The sequence below is a fragment of the Callospermophilus lateralis genome, chromosome 3 (genome assembly GCF_048772815.1).
Source record: "Callospermophilus lateralis isolate mCalLat2 chromosome 3, mCalLat2.hap1, whole genome shotgun sequence".
Taxonomy (NCBI): Eukaryota; Metazoa; Chordata; class Mammalia; order Rodentia; family Sciuridae; genus Callospermophilus; species Callospermophilus lateralis.
This window is the reverse complement of record NC_135307.1, coordinates 157156982-157179035: the sequence shown is the minus strand read 5'-3', so window position 1 is coordinate 157179035 and position 22054 is coordinate 157156982. Positions and strand designations below refer to the sequence as shown.

Genomic DNA, 22054 nt, shown 5'->3' with positions numbered 1-22054 from the left:
CCTTGAACTCATGATCCTTCAGGCTCAGCCTCCTGAATTGCTGGAAAATTGCAGGCAAGTGCCACAGTGCCTGACTTAGTTTTCAATTCTTGATTCTTCTCAAGCCCTGTACTGTTTGGTGTTGCCTCTTACTTAGAGGAGGCTGAAGGGAGAGGAAGAGGGTAGGATGCTGTTGTAAAGCATTTGGAGCAGCCATTTTTCCCTGAAGGAGAGCAGTGGTTACTCTGGGCACATCCAGGTCAATCCAAAATTGAGATGGGCATGTGATTGAGAGCTGATGTGATCTTGGATGCCAAGACACTAGAATAAGCCTTAGTAACATCTATAATTCCCAGCTACTCAAGAGGTTGAGGCTGGAGGGTTGCAGGTTCAAGGCCAGCCTGGGCAATTGTTTTTTGGGGAAAAGAAAACTAGAATAAAGGCAGATATACAAGGTTCAAAAATTCTAACCTAAAATCATAATAAATTAGCCATGCTTCCTAATCTTTGTCCCACCCAGTAAACATAAAAAAGGATAATATTTGTATAGCTTGCTGAGATCAAACTTGAAGGAGTTTATATAATTCTAAATGAAGCTTCAAGGATGATAATTACATTTCCTTCACTTATGAAAAGGAAAAATAAAAAAATACGTCATATAATTACAAGACAAAAAGGAAGAAGTATTGAGGTAGATTTAAATATCAAATTTGTGTAAAATTTCCTGATAACATTTATAATAATATTTCTAAATGAAAAACTAGAACTTACTTTTTAAAGTCTAATTTCTATATATAATTTTTAAAAACAGTACCAGGGATTGAATCCAGGGGCATTCTATCTTTGAGCTACATCCTCACCCTTTTTATTTTGAGACAGGGTTTCACCAAGTTGCTGAGGCTGGCCTTGAACTGCAATTACAGGTGTGTGCCACAGCACATGGCTTCCTGAATTTGTATTTAAAGGATCTAACATTTTTCTTCTATAATCAATGTATTTTTTTTTCTAGTAATTGTGAGTGAATTTTGAATCCAAGAGAACTTAGTCATACCAAATATAGATCATCCTAGACTTAGGTTTTACAATTTTTGGACTTCATGATAGTGCAAAAGCAATATATATTCAGTAGAAACTGTACTTAAAATTTAATTTTTTTGGCAGGGTGGAGGGAGGATTGGGGATTGAAGCCAGGCCCTTACAAATGCTCAGCATGCAGTCTACCACTGAGCTACCCACCCAGCCCCAATTTTGAACTTTGATCCTTTCCCATGCTAACAAAGTGCAATGTGATCCTCTTCATGTTGCTGGGAGGGCAGCATCCCACAACTCCAAGTGAGCCACAGTATCATAAGGGAGACAACTGACACTGGATGATGTGCTATGTGGCTTAGTTGGGATATTTCTTCGATAGGTGAGGTTTATTCAGTGCATTTTCAATTTACAATGAACTTGTTGGTACCTAATCCCATTGTAAATTGAGGAACATCTATATTTTGAAACAGTGAAACTCTAATTCACAGCTTGGGCAAGCACTGTCAGAGGGATCATACTGTCGCCATCTGGGATCTCACCAAAAGCCTATTTAGCTACAAACTGATATTTTCAAAACACGTGAAGACAGGATTCAGAGCCACTGTCCACAGTGGAAGAGAGAGGACCCCTCTCTCTGCCTTCCCCCATCTCCTTCCTGCAGGATTGAGGGAGTCCAGATCTTCTGATAGACCTGGGGGCCCCTGGGGGCTCATTGGCTGCAGTGCTCTCACATGTCTTTTGCCACATGCCTGACTTTGGTGCAGTCATACTAGTAATTAACCATCTCAACTAGCACACCAAAAGGAAAAAAGACATTATTCTCCCATAGTATAGAGGAGAAAACTAGGCTCAGAGAAATAAGAGATTGTCCCAAAAATGTTCAGCGTGGGATCAGCTGCATTAAGCTAAATGTTCTACTTCCCACCGGTTTCTTGCCATAGAACTTTGCTTGCTCGAAAGGCCAACTTCTGATAATGACATCCAAGCTGCAGGGCTGCAGCAGCTCTCCTGCTTGAAGGGAAGCATGCAAGACCCAAATATGGAATCTTGAAAGGCACGTTCCTCTCAAGTCCATTTTCAGGTGTGCAAATAGCATTCCCAGAGGGCAAATGCCATTACTTGTGTATCTATCAAGTGACTGTCATTTTGTTGTTGTTGTTTTCTTCTATGTATCCATTCCCCCTCTCTCACCTGTGTGTCTATTCATATCTCTTTCCCTCCCTCTCTTCCTAGTTTGTAATGGCCATCTTCTTGCTGTGTCCTTACATGGTAGAGAGAATAAGTTCTAGTTTCTTTCTCTTCTTAAATAGGAATCTCATCAAGGGGCTCTAGCTTCATGACCTCACCTAACCTTAATTACTTCCCAAAGTCTCCACCTAATACCATCCCTTTGGTGATTAGGTTTTCAACATATGAATTTTGGGGATGGGAGAGGTACACAGCATAACAATTCGCTACTTATCAATATCATTTTTGTCTGTTTTACTGTGATTATTTGACACACCAATCTGTCTTCCTTCCATGAATTTAGTTGCTTGAGGGATGGAGGGTGACCTTGAATCCACTCTTCCTGGGACATTCCCAGTTTGTTGGAAGAAGGAAAGTAATCAACACAGAAAAGAGCTGATCAACAAGTCTGGACTTTTCTCTTTGAAACATATTCATTTATTCATTCATCTTCAACTTAAAGAAACTCTTTAAGTTTTCCTAAAAAAACTATTTTTATTCTAAAACATTGCATATGTTTAAAAATGTACTTAAACTAGATGGAAATTATTTTAATGAGAAAAAATTACTTTTCAATGTTTGATGGTATGCAGTCACTCTCTCAACTCAGTAATTTAAGTGACAGTAATCATACAAAAATCTTGCTTAAGTTTATAAATATTTAAACAGATAATCCACTTTTTAAATTTCAGTTCACACCCAAAGGATTTTTTTAAAGTAGAGTTCTTTTCAAGAAGACAAGCTGAAAAATCACAACAGAATGAAAGGTCATCTAATGACCTGATAAGGACTTGCATCTCTGTTGAACCCTCACTGATCTATAGGGGGAAAATATCAGGGATCTACCACAAGTAAAGAGCAGTCAAATATAATTCTATTTCTTTAGCTTAAATGTGTAAATACACCATAAATTAAATTGGTTCTCATTCCAGAGTTCATTAGGAATGGAACTTCATTTTCCAATTTTTAAAAAATATTTTTTAGTTGCTGATGGAACTTTATTTTATTTATTTGTATGTGGTGCTTAGACTCGAACCCAGTGTCTCATGCATGCTAAGCAAGCATGCTACCACTGAGCTACAACCCCAGCCCTCATTTTCCAATTTAATAGTACATTCTCCTCAGGCTGCAAAAAACAACAACAACAACCAAAAAAAAAATTAAAAAAAAAAGTGCTGTGGCTGGACTGACATTTGAAAAAAGTATATTTTTAAATTTTTAAAATTATATTTCAATATTTTTTAAAAATATATTTTAGTTGTCAATGGACCTCTATTTTATTTATTTATATGTGCTGCAGAGAATAGAACACAATGCCTCACACATGCTAGGCAAGTACTCTACCACTGAGTCACCACCTCAGCCCCTACATTTCAAGATTTGAGCCATATTTGCCTCATACTATTTATGCTCATATTACAGAGCCTGGAATAGCAACACACTATGAACACAGATTAATGGTGGAGAAGCACTTAACTCTAAGCAAGACCTACCCCTAATCAATACGGTATGTAACTATTTCCACAGAAAGAAGCTTTTTCAATATGTATTTTAGTGGGAAAGACTGATTTAACACTAAACATGTCAGACACTTAAAGTTTTCTGCCATGCGTGGTGGCCCATGCCCATAATTCCAGCTTCTTGGGAGGCTGAGGCAGAAGGATACAAAGTTCAAAGCTAGCCTCTTAGTGAGGCTCTACCTAAGTAATTTAGCGAGACCCTGTCTCAAAATAAAACAAAATAAATAGGACTGGGGATGTAACTCAGTGGTGAAGTGCTCCAGGTTCAATCCCAACCACCACCCCCTGCCCCGCAAAAAAAAAAAAAAAAAAAAAAAAAAAGGTTCTGGGAGGCCATACCTCTTTATTCTACAGAAGTGAAAATGATGCCTTGCCTAGTTCTTAAGCTACATTCTATCATTTGTATTCCTAACAATATGATTATTAGCATTACTGATCAAGAACTGAGGCTTCAAGGGTGTAAAAGTAATCTCTTAAAAAATTATGCGGGTGCTCAGCGGTGGCCTGTAATTCCAGCGGCTCTGAAGACTGAGGAAGGAGGATCAAGAGTTCAAAGCCAGCCTCAGCAAAAGTGAGCGCTAAGCAACACAGTGAGACCCCGTCTCTAAATAAAATACAAAACAGGGCTGGTGATGTGGCTCAGTGGTCAAGTGCCCCTAAGTTCAATCCCTGGTACCACTGAAGCCAGATTTAAAATTAGGTAGTCAGTGTAGTTAGGTAAATTGAGTAAAATCTAAAATGGAGGCCATGCTGAGAATGAATTCCAGGACAACTCATGGAATGTTAATGAAGTCCGGAAAAAAGCCCTAGGCCCAAAGTCCATCCCAAAGAAATGTTAATGAACAGCAAACTTAAAGATGCTGACTCTGAAGTGCCCAGATTACTTCTTTGGCCCACCTGTGTCCCAACCCTCGGGCTTTCCCACCTACATTTCATCACCGCAAACTATAATAAGGGGAAACAACTGCACTTCCAGGATTCCATCTCTTGGGTCCCCTTCTTCCTCGGGGGAAGGGAGAAGTCTTTTCTGCTGTCCTTTAATAAACTTCTAATTTTCCACTCTGACCTTGCCTCCGCATGCTTCTCCGGTGTTATTCTTCAACATTGGGGAAGCAAGGACTCGGCTGGTCAACATCGGTAACACCACCCCCACCAAAAAAAAATTATGCTGGCAGCTAGGTCAGGACAAATTTCCTATCAGGAGGTGTGGCTGCCCAGTTAGCATGCTGTTTAGACACTTTTCGGTTTCCAGAAAACTCAGAGCTTGACGGTCGCCCCACCGCCTCAACGTGAAGTCAACTGTATCTATCACGTTTAATTATGGGTCCTCAAGTCAAAAATCCACGACTCCCACCGTGTCCCTGGAGCCACCAAACTACCGGTGGTGGCATCTACTCCACAAAAGGACAACAAGGGGCTGTGTTTAGGTGAGGTATCCAGCAAAGCACCTGGGTCAGCCAGATGGTCAGAAGTATAGGTGTGGGAGAAGGGTCAGCATGCTACTCCAGTGTGAATAGCGGACCCTCTAGGACACTCCAGGCCGCTGGGGTGAGGTGGGGACAAGACCGAGCTCAGGCACGGAATCCCGAATCTGGCAAGCTGCTAAGGTCACCTTTGGGTCGGAGCTTTTTGTAATTGAATCTGGCTTGTCTTTCTGCCCGCCGGGTAGGAAAAAGGTCCCTCTTGTCCCAGGGGCCCTTGTCAAGCCACTCAGTGAGTGGAGCAAGGGCGCATCTCGGTGCTCGACTCTCGATTGCTTGAGCCTGGAGGCGGGCAATACACAAAAAATCTGCGCTCGAGGTGTCAAGCCTGGCCCGAACCGGCAGCGACGCGCTCTCGGCTGTGGCCCTGCGCCTGGGGCTGGCGGGAGGCGGCCGGGGCGGCTTGCGCGGGGATGTCGAGGAGCTCGAAGGTGGTGCTGGGCCTCTCGGTGCTGCTTACGGCGGCCACGGTGGCCGGCGTGCACTTGAAGCAGCGGCAGGACCTGCAGGTCGGTGTCACGTGACCGTCTCTTCCGGGGCCCGCGGGCTGCAGCCTGGGGCCTCTGGTGGGCTCTGCCCGCGTGGTCCCCGGCTGCTCCCCTCGTCTTTGCCCCCTCCTTCTCGCCTCTGGGCTCGGCGGTGGCGCGCCCTGCATCCCCACGCATTCGCGGCCGTGAACCTGAGGTCACCCGGCCTACGGCTCCCGGCGGCCAAGCAACCCGGAGTCCTGGCTGACCCGCTGCTGGCCAGCGCCCAGGAGCCAGCTCCAAGGGGCCTTTCCGGCGAACGCACACTCCTGGGTGCTCAGCAGTTCTGTTTTCAGCTCACAGCCATCCCGCTGCCAAGCGGACCTGTCAGCGTCCCACTTGGGCCGCTAGAAAGTACCAGGCAGGGAAGGGCTTCTTTTGCGGGGGTGGGGTGGGGCTCATTCTGCAAGTTATCCACCTCTCACCCTCGGGCCCCAGGTGGGCGCTAAACCCTAAGGCGGTTGAGTGCTAAAGATTTTATCCCGTGGTAAAGCTGGCTCCTCCTCACCCACCCACTTTCCGTGCCTTTTGGCCAAGGTAATTTGATGAGATGTTTGTAATTTTTGCTTAGGTGAATATTGACTATGGAAAATGTAGACTCTGGGAATGATAAAGATACAGTCCTCCAAATTATCTTTTTGGTACTTCTATTTCTGGGGATGTCTGTGACTTAACTAATCCATGACTGACCGTCAGTCTCTCTGTCTCTCAGTTCGTATTTTCTTTCTCAAGTTGGCATATCTTTAGTGATTAATCACTCTCTGCCAGGCATAGCGCTAGGTACTTTGGGAATACAAAGACAAAGAAACAACCGCTCCAGAGTCTGTAAATAATTTGCAACAGTGCTAAATATTGCAAGCAGTTCATTGTTGAACTTTCAATTAACACCTTCTCAGGTAGTTGAGTAGAACCTAGTTTGCCAAGGGTAGATGTAATGATCTGAATGATCAAGAGTCAACAGTCTTCTTAATTTACTTGTCCAGGATTTGGACTATGCTATGTGGTTGGTATATGGAGATGAAGCAGATGAGGTCTTTGTTATTGGTGTTCATAACCTGTGGAGACAGGAGGAGAGAAATCTTGTAATGGCACAAGAATTTTGTGATGGGGTTGGGATAACCAGTGATGAAAAGGCACAGAAAGGATTAGAGATTTGGGATTAAAGTATGTCTATAAGAAGGTAGCTTTTGGAATAGAGGCAGGGTTCTTCCTCTGTTGAAGGAAAAGATGATGGTCCTGAGAAAAATTTGAGATGAAGGGGGTGTCTTTCTGCCGCTGGGTAGGAAAGAGATGAAGAAAAGATTGCCCTGTTTTTACATCCAGACTTCACAAGGTTCTCTAACAATGGGAAAGAATAGAACTAGAAGGACATGGTAGGTGTGTCTGAAAGTTGAAAGAAGCAAGAAGTTAAATAGTAACTACTGTTTCCTGACTGGAGTCAACCACATACCAGACACTCATGTTCAGTACTCATGGGTTACTATTCCTTCCAGAAACCAAGTATAGATGGTCCCTAACTTACAACTCTTCTACTTAAAATATTTTGACTTTACAATGGTGAGAAAGCAATATGATTTGCACTCAGTAGAAACTATACTTCAGATTTCAGTATTTTTCCAGGATAATGATTAGGGACTGGTAATCCTCTCTTGAGATGTTGGGCAGGTGGAGTAAACCACAGTTCTCAATCAGCTACACAGACATGATTTCAGGTAAGTGGTGCTAAGATGTAATGTTTGGTAGGTTGGGTGTATGTAACACATTTTCTTTGTGTGTGTGTGTGTGTGATGCTGGGTATTGAATCCAGGGCCTTGTGCATGCAAAGCAAGCACTCTACCAACTGAGCTATATCCCCAGCCCAACACATTTTCAATTTCTGATATTTTCAACTTTAAATGGGCTTATCAGGATATACCCTATCTTAAGTCAGGGAGCATTTCTGGTGTGCTACATGAGCCAGAGTTCAAGGTATCAGAGTTGTGATAGTGAGGAGGTTTTAGGTGGTAAGAGAGGTTCAATTCACAGGGAGGATGTGTGAAGCAGTCACCTGGAGAAAGATAACAAATGATGGAATGGCAGGTAAGATCAGAGCACATGCTGACATCTCTGAAAAAGGACATGAGGACCTGGGAGGCAGATGTAGAAAGAATGATCTCAACCAATAGTATAGACTTCGGGAGCAGGATGTGTAAATGTAAGGAGGTTGGTGACAGGTAGTCCTGCGGTGGGGAAAATGGAGTAAGCACCTGTTGTTGTCTCAGTAGGGATCTTGCCAAGGACACAGGATTTAAGAAAACCTAGTACCAGTTGAGTTATCAGTCCTGGGACTCTAAAATTTCCCTCATAATAGCCAATGAAACTCCAGGCCTGGAAGATGTCCAGCAAATAGGCAGTAGGTGAGTTTTTAAAATGGATGTATTTTTTTTTTTTTTTTTTTTTTTTTTACAAACCAAACATACTCAGTCCTAAATTAATTCTATTTTAAAAAACTGCTGTTAAAAATTTATTGGGGGATGTGGCTCAGTGGTAGAGCACTTTCCTGATACTTTCCTGGGTTCAGTCTCTAGCACCAAAAAACCAAAACAATAGAAACAACAACAAAAATGCCTTCTCACCTTACTGTAGTATTTTTGAGCTATGAACTATAAAATATTAGTTATTAGTAATGACTGAATTGTTATTTTAAAAAGTCTCAAGCTGGGCATGGTGGTAAATGCTTGTAATCCCAGCTACTTGGGAGGCCAAGGCAGGAGGATGACAAGTTCAAGGCCAGCCTGAGAAACTTAGCAAGACCATGCCTCAAAAATAAATAAATAAATAAAAATAAAAAGGGTGGAGGGTGTAGCTCAATGGTAACCCCTGGTTTCAGTCCTCAGCATCCCACCCTCTCAAACACACACACACACACACACACTCACACAAACAAACACACACAAAAGTCTCATCTTAGGTACCAAGTCTGCATTCTGAAATTTCTCCTTTTTAGTGCTTATTAAGGTAACTAACTACTATTGATGGGTTTTATTTTTACCTCTAGAATTAGTAGTCTTTTAAAAGAACTTTTCTTTTTACATAATTGATAGTATTTTGTATAATTTCTACCTTTTCACTTTATATACTAGAAGTCCAGTTCTTTATGTTTTTGTTTGTTTTTTGTGGTGCTGGGATTGAACCCAGTGCTTTGTACATGCTAGGCAAGTGTTCTACCCACTGGGCTGTATCCTCAGCCCATTAACCCAATTTTTTTTTCCCCCTTTGGTGGTGCTGGGGATTGAACCCAGGGCCTTATGCGTGCTAGGCAAGCACTCTACCAGCTGAGCTATATCCTCAGCCCCTCTTTGTTATCTTGTACCTAAATTGTTAAGGTAATTTGTTCGGTAGTAACCTTTCTTTTTCTCTTGATGTTTATTATTCACCTAGGATAACTGTTAATAGAAAAGTAGTTCAGACTATTACTGTAGTAACAGCTAATTTTTAAAGAATCTTATATCAGGCTAGATTTTTAAAATTCAACATAGTGGGGCTGGGGATGTGGCTCAAGCGGTAGCGCGCTCGACTGGCATGCGTGCGGCCTGGGTTCGATCCTCAGCACCACATACAAAACAGAGATGTTGTGTCCGCCGATAACTAAAAAATAAATATTAAAATTCTCTCTCTCTCTCTTTCTCTCCCTCTCTTACTCTCTCTTTAAAAAAAAAAAAAAGAAAGTTGTTTCTGTAGGAGTTGGGCGGTGAGAGGCTGAGACAAATGGATTTAAAGGTTCAAAGTTCTCTGCAACTCTTACTCAGGCCTAATTTAGAAAAAAAAAAAAATTCAACATAGTGCCATTTAAAAATTTTTTTTATTATTTCCCAATAAGTTTTCTGGACAAAATGTTCAGGAATATCTTAAAATGAGAAAGAAATCATTTTAGTAATGATATTATAGTGCACTACCTAATTTATCTGATGGTTTCTTTGTTACATTTTACATTTGTACAGAAAGTTAAAATAGTAATTGGGTATTTGGAATCTGAACATTTTAAGTGTATTTTGGTAACACTGTTATTTGGATTTGAATGGCACAAGGATGGGAACCACCTGTTCAGGGTGTTACTGAAATCTGTTTCTTTCGTTTTTAGAGGCTTCGTGACGGAGTGATCAGAGATATTGAGAGGCAAAATCGGAAAAAAGAAAACATTCGTCTTTTGGGAGAACAAATTATTTTGACTGAACAACTTGAAGCAGAAAGAGAGAAGATGTTATTGGAAAAAGGATCTCAAAAAACATGACTTCAAAGGAATGTGAAATATTAATGGGACAAAGCACTGAAACCATGTGTGTTATGTATGTGTGTTGATAGACAATAGCTTAGTGAGATCTTCACCCTTCTTGTGACAGTCCTTTTAAATTTGGTAAAGGACAGTAGATCCTATACTCCAAATGACTTTAAGAATCCCCTATGTTTGAGCAAAGAAGTTGTGGGCAGACACTCTGAAGAGTTTCTACCTGTGTGATTCTGATAGAAGCCTCTTTAAGTTCAGCATCCAGAGTTAGAACTATTACTGAAGAGCACTTCTGAACTTGTGAGAAGGGAGGGATGGATAGTAACATCCACCTCAGTAGTTTGATAAGTCGACACGATGATGAAGCCACAAGAACATCTACCTCAGAAGGGCTGGAAGAGGGTGAAGTGGAGGGAGAGACTCTCTTGATTGTTGAATCTGAGGATCAGGCATCTGTGGACTTATCTCATGACCAGAGTGGGGATTCCCTCAACAGTGATGAAGGAGATGTGTCGTGGATGGAGGAGCAGCTGTCCTACTTCTGTGACAAGTGCCAAAAATGGATACCGGCCAGTAAGGAGCTTCTCAATTCCTTTATTTGTCAATTCCTGTGTGAAGGTTTATTTTTCCAACCTGTGAAAGAAACATGAATGTAAAATAGATCTAAATAAAAGGATAATTATTACATTCATTAACTTCGATGATCAAATACAAATTTATATAACACATAGACACATTTGTACTAATAAAAATTGTTGCCAACCACTATTCCATTGTTAAATTAATATTCTTGATGGTGACCCAATAAAAATTAGAAAATTAGAAATCCTGTGTTACTGAAGGAATTAAACCACATTTTTCTAACAAGACTATGTTATGGACTGGGGCCCAGATTCTAGCCTGAGTATAGAATTAAAAGTTCAAGTTCAAAACCATTACTATGGTATATTTAACTTATGTGGAAAACTATCATCTGTCACTTTAACTTACAGTTAAAGTGAGGTTAGAATTAGCAGTTTGAAGGTATTTAATGGCCTTTCCTAGGACCAGTCTTGTTTCCCACTTGCAGTTCTCTTTATCTGCTGACAAAAGTTATGCACACACATCTTGTTTGTAGCTGCCAGCTTCTTAATTCCTGAGCTTGCTTTGCTAGCCATCATATAATTTGCACTAAAACAGGATTTTCCATCAGGCAAGAAACTAGAAAAGACTTGTGCTAAAGAAATGCTTTGTGTAATGGAATTCATAACTAAGTGAAATTTATATATTATACATACATTTATATACATATTACATACATACATATTATATATATATATATATATATATATATATATATATATTATATATATTTATGTATAGTGAAGTGACTAATTTTCTGGTATGTGACTGTGTTTCTGAATGAGTTCAACTTTTCAAATTAATAATTACTATTAATAAGTTTTTTAGCTGGCTTTTGTGGTCTTGTTTATTAGTGCAGGGTTTTGTCCTGAATATCTTGGTGGCTGTTTGTCCGTAGAGGATAAATTTTAAACACCCTTGTGGTCAGACCCCTGCTAATTTCTTCAGCCTCTTCTATCCCTCACATTAACAGAACTTTGTTGTTAGGATGAACTTTTCATTTTCCACAAACAATTCTTTCTTATCCCTGGGACTTTGCACATTTTTATTTCCTTTCTGGAATTGTATCCCAAGGGTACATATGCGCCCCCAACCCCACCACCAATTTCTAGTCTTCTCTCAGGTGCCTGTAGACCTCTCTTCCCAACTTTCTTGTCTCCCTTTTATGTGCTCTCAACTGCCCTATGGTGCACATCATGTTTCACTCCTGTGATTTTAAGTCCCACAAAGCATTAGCATCATCACCTAGGGAACCTTAATGCAGAGGCCTAGGCTCTACCTCAGAGACTGATTTTTTTCATCTGGAGAGACCTAGACATAGTTAGAAAAACAGCACTCCTTGAGTGGTTCTGATGCACCATAAGAAGGAAAAATTTCCATGCAGCTGGTACCTATTGCCTATTTTCTCCTTTGCTGCCCTCCCCGACTTCTATACCAGTGAGAGCAGGCACTATGCCTTTGTCTTGGTTATTGTATACCCAATGGTTCCTAGCTCAGTGCCTGGCAGATTGTGGGAGATCAAATGTTTTTTGAAAGAATGTTAAAGGGACCCACCTAGAAGAGTCCAGGTATGTAACTATTGGAAAATCCAGTTAGAGCAATCATACCTGCTTTTCCAGTACCTTTCTCCTAAAAGTTAAGGATCCACAGATCCTTGTAGGGGTGTATATCTGATGTTAGAAGAATAAAACTCCTCCCTTTCCCAGGCCCATCCTGCTATTGTGGGTTGGCTGATAAACTCAGCATACTTAGAAATCTGGTTGACAAACTGATTAAACCTTTGGGTTGCCTGTGCTCTGGATAAACCTGTGATGTGACTTTTTTTTTTTTTCCCCTAGGTCAGCTGAGGGAACAGCTCAGTTATCTTAAGGGTGATAATTTTTTTAGGTTTACTTGTTCTGATTGCTCGGCAGATGGCAAGGAGCAGTATGAGAGGCTGAAGCTGACATGGCAACAAGTGAGTAAAAAGCTCTTCTCTAGAATGTCATGTTGGGTCCTCCAGGAAATTTGTTGGAATGAATATTCGGAGCAAGGAACCTACCAATGAGCGTTTGTTGTGTTTTAAGAGATACCATTCATTTCATGATGAAAATTGGATATGGAGTGTGTGGACAGAGGAGTTCTTGGTAAAAATAATACTTGATGTTAACTTAGTAAATTGGGTTTAAGATTCTTGAAAATGTCATGTAATTTTATGTATATCTAACACCAAGCTCTGATTTTAATTGAAAGTATGGTTTACATTTTTTCTGTTAGCAATTTTTAGAACAGCAAAACCCATAGGATGGTTACATTGGAAATAGATTTGGAAGAAGTAATATAACTAGATTGTAAATACCAATGTAACCCAGCCTTTCTACATTTGAGCTCAGATGTTTATTTTTTTGTTGATGAAATTTAATATCTACTTTTAACCATCTCCAATACTAGCACTCTAATCCAAGCCATGTATGACCTGAGCAATAGATTTTTTTTTCAATTTTTTGTAGTTGTAGATGAACAGAATGTCTTTTTTTTTTTTAATTTATTTTTATATGGTGCTGAGGATCAAACCCAGTGCCTCACACATGCTAGGCAAGCACTCTGACACTGAGCTATATATAGCCCCAGCCTTGAGCAATAGCTTATTTATTTATTTATTTATTTATTTTAGTTGTAAGTGAACACAACACCTTTATTTCATTTTTATATGGTGCTGAGGATCGAACCCAGGGCTTCATGCATGCTAGGGGAGTACTCTACCTCTGAACCACAACCCCAGCCCAAGCAATAGCTTTTTACTGATCTCTGACTTGTATTAATTTTTTTAGTTTTGTTTTTGTATTAATATTTATGTATAATAAGCCACCAAGGTATAAATAGTCTTTTAAGTTCAAAAAAACAAATGAATTGCTCAGTTTTTGTGTACATCCATTTGTGTGTGTGTGCGCGTGTGTATCTATTTTGTTTTTTGTGGTGCTGGGGATCAAACCTGGGCCTTGCCTATGCTAGGTAAGTGCTCCATTGCTGAGCTACATACCCAGCCCTCAGTTTTGATGTGTATTTAACAAATACTCACTCCTCGGGCTGGGGATGTGGCTCAAGTGGTAGCATGCTCGCCTGGCATGCGTGCGGCCCAGGTTCGATCCTCAGCACCACATACAAACAAAGATGTTGTGTCTGCCGAAAACTAAAAAATGAATATTTAAATTCTCTCTCTCTCCCTCTCTCACTGTCTCTTAAAAAAATAAAAAATGAAATTAAAAAAAAAAAAAATACTCCTCAGTCCCTGTAGTGAACCAAATACTTTTCTATTCTAGATCTTCGGTTACTGTGGTAAATGAGATCACAAAGGCCACTGTCCTCAGGCAACTGACATTCAACAACATTTACTTTAGATAATAAACAGATAAACATGATAATTACCCATAGCACTTACCACTTTGAAGAAAATAAACAGAATGATGAGAAGGATTTTAGATTATACCATTTTGGCCTTTATGGTGTTCCTTGTAAATTGTTGCCATAGCAGCCTGAGACTATTATCTTAATTACTAGTACTTTATTAGACTATCTCATGAAATCTGTCACTGGTGAATTTAGAAAACCTTTTTTGACTTGCCAAAAAAAATTTTTATATGTGTGTGTGTGTGTGTGTGTGTGTGTGTGTGTGTATGGAAATAAGGGAAGTTTGAATTGAGGATATAATCACATGAATATTATTGGGATAGTTTTCTCAATGTATACATGGGATATTATATGTAGGCAAATCATGTTAATATTAATTGAGCAGATTTATATTTGGCTGACAAGTGGATTCTCATAAAAGCAGTAAATGGAAGAGCAGCAAAATATGTAATTTGTCATTTTTAAGAATGGGTTTCTGTGGAGGTTGTTTTTAAAAGAAAAACTAGCTTTTATTATATTGCTCAGAATATACAATACTGACTCAATTTGCATATTTAATCAGCATCACTTGAAAAATATTTTTTCACTTCCAGAAGACTATCAACCGTGAATAATATCCTGGTAGGATGAAGTGACAACTTAGGTCACACACATGGTTCTCGGCAAACTACTGACCAGTATTTCTAGTTACATCTGAAAAAGCCCATAGTTCATCAAAAATCTGAAAGAATTAGTTGGTCTTAAATAATTCCATTGATGTCTCCAAATACTTAGGATATTGGAATGTGCACTTTCTCTTTTTTAAGTCTTAAACTCTGACTTATCAAAGTAATAAGTAGGTTAGGTATGGTGGTACATGCCTGTAATTCCAGCTTCTTGGCAAATTGAGGCAGGAAGATCATAAGTAGAGATTAGCCTGGGCAACTTAGCAAGACCTGTCTCAAAATGAAAAAATAAAAGATTGCGGATGTAGCCCAGTGGTAGAGCATCCCTGAGTTCAATCTGTAGTACTGGGGGGGGAAAGAAAAGTAATAAGTAGAAATGCTTTTAACAAATAGCATTTCATTTGTACTACAAAATACCAGTAGTGAAGAGTCTGGTTTCTGAACCAAAAGGCCCCTTCCTTCTAAACCTCTTCTTCCTTGGAAGTCACCTCCTTGGTGACTCTTGAGAACAAATTTGATATATAGAAGAAAGTTTATTAAACATTTAAGAGGGAGGGGACATTTTTGCATTCATGTACTAGAGACTCATGGCACAGGTGAAGATATCATGATCTCTGCTGATTTTTTTTCTGATTGTTTTTCAACAGATAGTTCCTGTGGCATTGCCAGTCCTGAGCTAGGCCTTGGGGATACGTTGATCCACAAGGCTGGCTTCATTACTGATGAGCTTAGTCTGGTACTGTGAGATTAGAAATCTCAACTGGAATTCATTCTTTCAGATCACAAATGCCAGAAGAGGTGTAAAAATAGGTCCTTTATGTATTAGAATATAGTTTGTCCAGTAAATAATATGTGATGATACTGAAAAATTATTTTCAAGTAGGTATGTGAACTTTAACTTGTAAGTCATTAAATATCTCAGGCATACAGGAAAGTACTGGAAATATAATAACAGATATATACCTATGTTTGAGATTGAGTGAATGCATGTTTCTTAATACTCTTGTATCTGAGAGTGGGCAAAGCTCATTCTGTAATCAAAGTATTTATTGAACAGCATCCATCTCCCGAACTTTTATCTTCTCAAATTGAAACTTCACATTCATTAAACAAGTCTCTGTGGGCATTAACTGTTAAGGAAGTAATTTGTAGAGGCTGATGTGGATCAAATGCAAAATTAAGAGGAAGACTTTTTTTTTTTTTTAGAGGAAGACTTATAAAATCTGGTAATGGGGTGAGTTGTATAGTACACTCTCTGCAAGTGTTGTGTGTTTAAGGATGGCAGAAATTGAAACTCAGTGAGGTATCAGAATTTCTGAGCCTATCTGATGTAGACATAGCTCTTCTCATAGAATTATTAGGGATTTAACGCTGTGAATAAGATGCTGGGGCCACTAATTGGAGTTTACCAGACTTCTAAAAGCTGAAGACTTCTCCTTATAGAAAAAAGGGTTATTTAAAAATCTTTTCTAGATTCTATTCCTCTTTTCTGTTTCTTTGGCCCAAAATAAGTTATGATTTTTATTAGGTGGAAAACATGGTTTTGAATAGCTTCTACAGTTTTGTCCACTTACATAAAATTACATATATAAAGCATCTACATAAATGTGAGTGCAAAGAAATGTGTTTGGGCAGCCAGTGATTGATTGAACCCCAGGCCTTCCCCATACTAGGCATGTGCTTTACCACTAAACTACACCCTATCCCCTAAAAGTGGTTCTTTCTTTTTTGGGGGGCTGGGGGGATACCAGGGTTTGAACCTAGGCACACTCAGCCACTAAGCTGAGTATGTGTGTGTGTATTTTGTTTTTTGTGTTTAATTTTTTCTATTTTATTTAGAGACAGAGTCTCACTAAGTTGCTTAGTGCCTCTCAGTTGCTGAGGCTTGGCTTTGAACTCGCGATCTCCTGTCTCAACCTCCTAAGCCGCTGGGATTACAGGCATGTACTACTGCATGCGGCAAAAGTGGTTATTTCTTTCTTTTTTCTTTTTTTTTTTTTTTTTTTTTTTGTGGTGCTGGGGATTGAACCCAGGGCCTTTTGCATGCGAGGCAAGCATTCTACCAACTGAGTTATACCCCAGCCCAGTAATTTCTTGATGGTGGATTTCAGTGATTTTTACTTTTTTCTTTTCTGTATTATTAAAATATTTTTCAATGAGCATGTGTTATTGATATTCCTGGAATAAACTCCCTGTCCAGGGCCATGAATCCTTGCCTAAAAATAACTAGATTAGGAGTTTACACACTGAGCTTTGGGGTGACTTGGAGCCCTCTGTGTATGGGTTGAGCAGCCAGGCCTTTTTAGTTCTCTGCCTCTTTTGTGGTGGTGATTCCATTTGAAGAAAGGTTTCCATAGCTTACAAATGGCTAAATCACTGAGTATATAACCTCTAAGATTATTTTCAGCTCTGAAATTCTGATCGTCTTGGTTTTGCCCTATAAAGAGCTTTGAAAAATATATATGCAGGGGTGATTTTCGAAATATTTTATAAAGGGTAGCACCATTTAGTCAAAAAATGCTAACTTGTGTAGGCATACAGTTGTCCAGTAGTTAACCCTTCATTTAGGGCTGCATTTCATAGAGGGTGGGGTGCTTGCGACAGTGCCTGTTCATCAATCCTCAGGTAACTTAGCTTAGCCACGCATCTGCCCTACCTGTGTTACACTGCACGTGATATCTTACAAAAGCAAAAAAGAAAGCAAATAATTCACCCAGAATATGTCAAAGTATCATCCTTCCCTTATTCCACCATTCCTTACCATTCCTATTCAGAATTTAAACAATGCTTTAACCCCCTTCAAGATTAACATCCCTAATCATGCCTATCTCCGGACTCCTGTTTCATTTGTGTTTCAGGTTGTCATGTTGGCAATGTACAACTTGTCTCTGGAAGGAAGTGGACGTCAAGGTTATTTCAGGTGGAAAGAAGATATCTGCTCTTTTATTGAGAAACATTGGACTTTTTTACTAGGGAATAGGTAATGTGGTTTTTAAAATCTTATGCTTAAAGGATGTAAAAAACAAATATATATGATTTGACTCAGCCTAACATAGCCCTGTTATTAGAGATTCACAGGATTTGTTTGTGGAAATCATAAAGAATTTTTGAATTCCAGATTTTTTGTTGTTGTTGTTTACTTTTTTAAAAAACCCTTTTTTAAAATTTAAAAAAAAATTTTTTTAGTTGTAGTTGGACACAGTGCTTTTATTTAATTATTTTTATGTGGTGCTGAGGATTGAATCCAGCACCTCGCATATACTAGGTGAGCACTCTACCGCTGAGCCACAACCCCAGCCCCTGTTGTTTACTTTTTTAAGTTAGAAAGGCTTGTTTATGAAAAATCAGAGTAGAATTATATGCTATAAAATTGTAGGTTTCCATAGTTCTTTCATTCTACTGCAGAGGAAAGTGTTGGTTTCTGCCAACAATGATATTTTTTAAAGTAATTCTTTGTTAAAAAAAAAATTGAGAGTTTTACTAAATGGGGGATGTTCAAGTGGTGGAGAAATAAGTATTTAATTTGGAGAAATAGGATTATTATGTCCTTTTAAAATCAATGACTTACAGGTCAGAAGAAAAAAAGATAATGGCAGTTATTTATATTGCTCTTAATTAATTAAGGTATTATTAGAATTTGTTTTTATTAACTTGGAAAGGTAAATACTCTTGTATACTACTTGATATTTGTAGTGCTTAGCAAAGTCTGAATGCATTAACATGTAAATGGTTTACTCATTAATTACTCTTTTTATAATTTTGCTTTAATTTTTGCTGGAGAGTGTTCCTCCTTTGGGTCATTACACATAAGGATCAGTATCTGTCTTAGGATGCACAGGCACTGAGACTATTTGTTAAAGATCTGTGCCAATTTAACAAGAATTTTATTGCTATTAGGTGAAATTTGTTTAAGATTCTGATTGTGTCTGAAGTCCTGTATAAGATTCATAAATCTTGCATAATTAGCTAGGTTTGTTGGCACATACCTATAATCCTAGCAACTCAGGAAGCTGAGGCAGGAGGATTGCAAGTCCAAAGCTAGCCTCAAAAGCAATTTAGTGAGGCCTTAAGCAACTTAGCAAGACCTTATCTCAAAAAATAAAAAGGGCTGGGAATGTGCTTGGTGGTAAAGCACCCTGGGTTCAATGCCCAGAATCCCCCCCCCCAAAAAAAAACAAAAACTTACATACTTACATAGTTAGGTCAGAGTAGACACAACAGAGCTTCTGATAAACTTCAGGTCAAAGTTGGGAATTGTACCTCTCACTGGACTCACCACAGCCTCTGTTAACCTTCAATTCTGAGAAATCAGTTTGGCTCAGGTTACAGAGAAGAAGGGAAGGCAGTGGAAAGGAGGGGCATTCTCTAAAGATTTGCTGTGAAGAAAAAAACAAAATAGACTCAGAACATTTTACAAAATGGCATTATTTTAGTTATTGAGTTATTTAGTGCTGAGAGAAGAACTGACACTATGGCTAGCTCTTTCTCATAAGGAAAGGACTTCTGTTGTCTTGGTTTAATGCTTTAGTGCTATTTATGGAACTTATATACCCCATTTATAAGGGACAAAAAAGAGAAAAAAAACTGGTAAAATTAGATCTTGGATTTTTTTCATGATCTCTGAGTGCTGTTTTATTTAGTGGATTATTTTCTGGAAGAAATTGGATTTAAATAGCCTGCTCTTAAGAATATTGTTGTATTTTAATAGAAGTTGCTCAGTTTCATTTGTTCATTTCTAGAATATGTTCTGAGAGGAATCAGCTAAAGCTTTTTTCTTTTTAATCTTCTAGTGAAAGGCATTCATTGCTTTCCAGTTTCTATGTAGCTTAACTATTAAACTAGAGGTATTTTGCTATATTGGCATATCACTTGAATTATTATTTACTTAATATTTCTATTTAATTCCAGTCACTGATCTGGGCATGGTAGCAAACGTCCCTAATTCCGGCATCTCTAGAGACGGAGGCAGGAGGATCGCAAGTTCAAAGCCAGCCTCAACAATTTGACAAGGCCATAAGCAATTTAGCAAGATCCTTTCTCTAAATAAAAAATGAAAAGGGCTAGGAACATGACTCAGTGTAAGTGCCCCTGGGTTCAATCCCTGGTACCAACAAACAAACAAACACCACCCCCCCCAAAAAAAAAAAAAAAAAAAAACTATACAAGAGCTTAATTAATTAAGGTTAATTGCCATTGTGCATATGTTTATTTAATCTACTTTTACAATCCTGCTTTGAATTCTTGTAGAAGGTATAGTTTTGATTACTGAAGAATATTTTGAATACTTTCTTCTATTATCATATTTCATTGACTTTAAGATGCATAATTTTCACATTTTGACATTTCTGATAGTTGGATATATCTTACAGTTGATGATATGTCATAATTTAAATTGGTAGCCAACTCTTTCATATTTGTACTTAAAATGGTGTATCTTAAAGTCAATGAATGTTAGATTTGATGGAATGTGATAGAGTGCATTCATATGAATTACAATTCAAAAAAACTGAGGAGGGTCCAGGGAAAACAGTATAGGAAGCACTAGAAATTTGTCTCCCCACCTAGACAACAGTAGCAAATTGATAGAAATCTGTTTCTGAGAACTATTTTGGAACTCTGGAGTCTAATGAAGTCTTACAACTTCTAGGAGAAGGCTTGGGCAATAAATTGTGATTTATTATGGTCAGTTTAATTATTGACAATAGCAACTACTCATCCACCAGCTCCAGCCCTCAGATAGGGAGCCATGCGCTTGTGTGTTTTTTGTTTGTTTGTATTTGTTTTTGTTTTTGTACTGGGAATTGAAACCTAGGGAACTTTACCACTCAGGTATAGCCCCAGCCCTTTTTATTTTTTATTTTGAGCAGGATTTCACTAAGTTACTCAGGTTGCCCTTGAACTTGAGATCCTTCTGCCTCAGCATCCCCAGTCACTGGGATTATAGTATATATTCAAAGAAATTGAAAGCAGGGCCTGAAAGCTGTATTCACGCCCATGTTCATAGCAGCATTATTCACAGTAGCTAAAATTCGGAAGCAATGCAAGTGTCTATCAACAAATGAATGATAAGCAAAATGGAGTATATACATACAATGAAATAGTATTCATTCATTTATTTATGTATTTATGTGGTGCTGGGATTGAAGCAAGGACCTTGTGCATGTGAGGCAAGCACTCTATCAACTGAATTATATTCCCAGCCCTGTTTATTTATTTTTTAGTTTGAGACACAGTCTTGCCAAATTCCATAGAGCTTCACTAAATTGATGAGGCTGGCTTGTAACCTATGATCATCCTGCCTCAGCCTCTGGAGTAGCTGGGATTATAAGCCTAATACCACTGCATCCAGCATTTTTCAGTCTTAATAAAGAAGGGAATTCTGGCACATACTGCAACATAGATAAGCTCTGAGGATATAATGCTAAATAAAATAAGCCAGTCACAAGAATACTGTATGTTGGGCTGGGGATGTGGCTCAAGCAGTAGCGTGCTCGCCTGGCAAGTGTGCGGCCCGGGTTCAATCCTCAGCACCACATACAAAGATGTTGTGTCCGCCGAGAGCTAAAAAATAAATATTAAAAAAAAAAAAAAATTCTCTCTCTCTCTCTCTTAAAAATAAATTATAAAAAAAAATACTGTATGTCTTTACTTTCATGAGGTATGTAGAATAATGAAAGTCAAAAATAAAGAAAATAGAACAATGGTTGTCAGGGTCTAGGGAGGAAGGCAGAGGGCATAATTGGGAGTTATGTGTTTAAGGGATATAGGATTTGTTTTGCATTATAAAAAGAATTTTGAAGCTGGATGGGGGTGATGATTATAGAGGATGAATCTTCTATAATCAAGGTATTGGTAAGCTTGGTTCCTTTTTTTTTTTTTTTTGGTATCAGGGATTGAATTTAGGGGAGTTTAACCCCAGCTTATTTGATATTTTATTTAGAGATAGAGTCTCCCTGAGTTACTTAGGCCCTTGCTAAGTTGCTAAGACTGGCTTTGAACTCAGGATCCTCCTGCCTCAGCCTCCTGAGCCATGGGTTAGTTCCTTTTGAGGGCTGTGAGAAATGGTCTATTCCAGGCCTCTTTCTCAGCTTTGTTAGTCTCAGATAATCCTTGGCTTACAGATGGCTTTCTCCTTGTGTCTTCATATTGTTTCTCCTCTGTACACATTTGTCTCTATGTCCAAATTTTATTGGATAGTATCCAACTTAATGACCTCATTTTAACTTGATCTTCCTACAAAGATGCTGTTTTCTCATTCACATGTCCTAGGGGTTAGGACTTCAGCATCTTTTTGTGGTGGGGAGGTAATAATTCAGTCTGTGACAGTGATCATTAACTTTTTGAACCCTTA

General features: G+C 38.8%; 2 protein-coding genes and 1 non-coding gene across 5 annotated transcripts in view; 2 read left to right on the top strand and 1 right to left on the bottom strand.

Moving 5' to 3' along the window:
* Positions 1–5563: 5563 nt before the first annotated feature.
* Positions 5564–10048, top strand: Pet117 (PET117 cytochrome c oxidase chaperone). Its single transcript, XM_076851488.2, has 2 exons — positions 5564–5748; positions 9887–10048. Exons 1-2 carry the CDS (start codon positions 5653–5655, stop codon positions 10034–10036), a joined length of 246 nt encoding a protein of 81 aa, XP_076707603.1. The 5' UTR covers positions 5564–5652; the 3' UTR covers positions 10037–10048.
* A 291-nt stretch (positions 10049–10339) lies between these two features.
* Kat14 (lysine acetyltransferase 14) overlaps positions 10340–22054 on the top strand; it is a 37499-nt gene continuing 25784 nt past the window's right edge. For all 3 annotated transcript variants that reach the window (XM_076851486.2, XM_076851485.2, XM_076851487.1), the window contains exons 1-3: positions 10340–10603; positions 12490–12608; positions 17562–17683. In XM_076851486.2, coding sequence (XP_076707601.1) covers positions 10345–10603; positions 12490–12608; positions 17562–17683 — 500 coding nt within the window. In that variant the 5' untranslated portion in view covers positions 10340–10344. The remainder of the gene's footprint in view (positions 10604–12489; positions 12609–17561; positions 17684–22054) is intronic.
* Trnaa-cgc (transfer RNA alanine (anticodon CGC)) lies at positions 16712–16784 on the bottom strand. Its single transcript has one exon. It is a non-coding gene; the product is annotated as a tRNA-Ala (tRNA).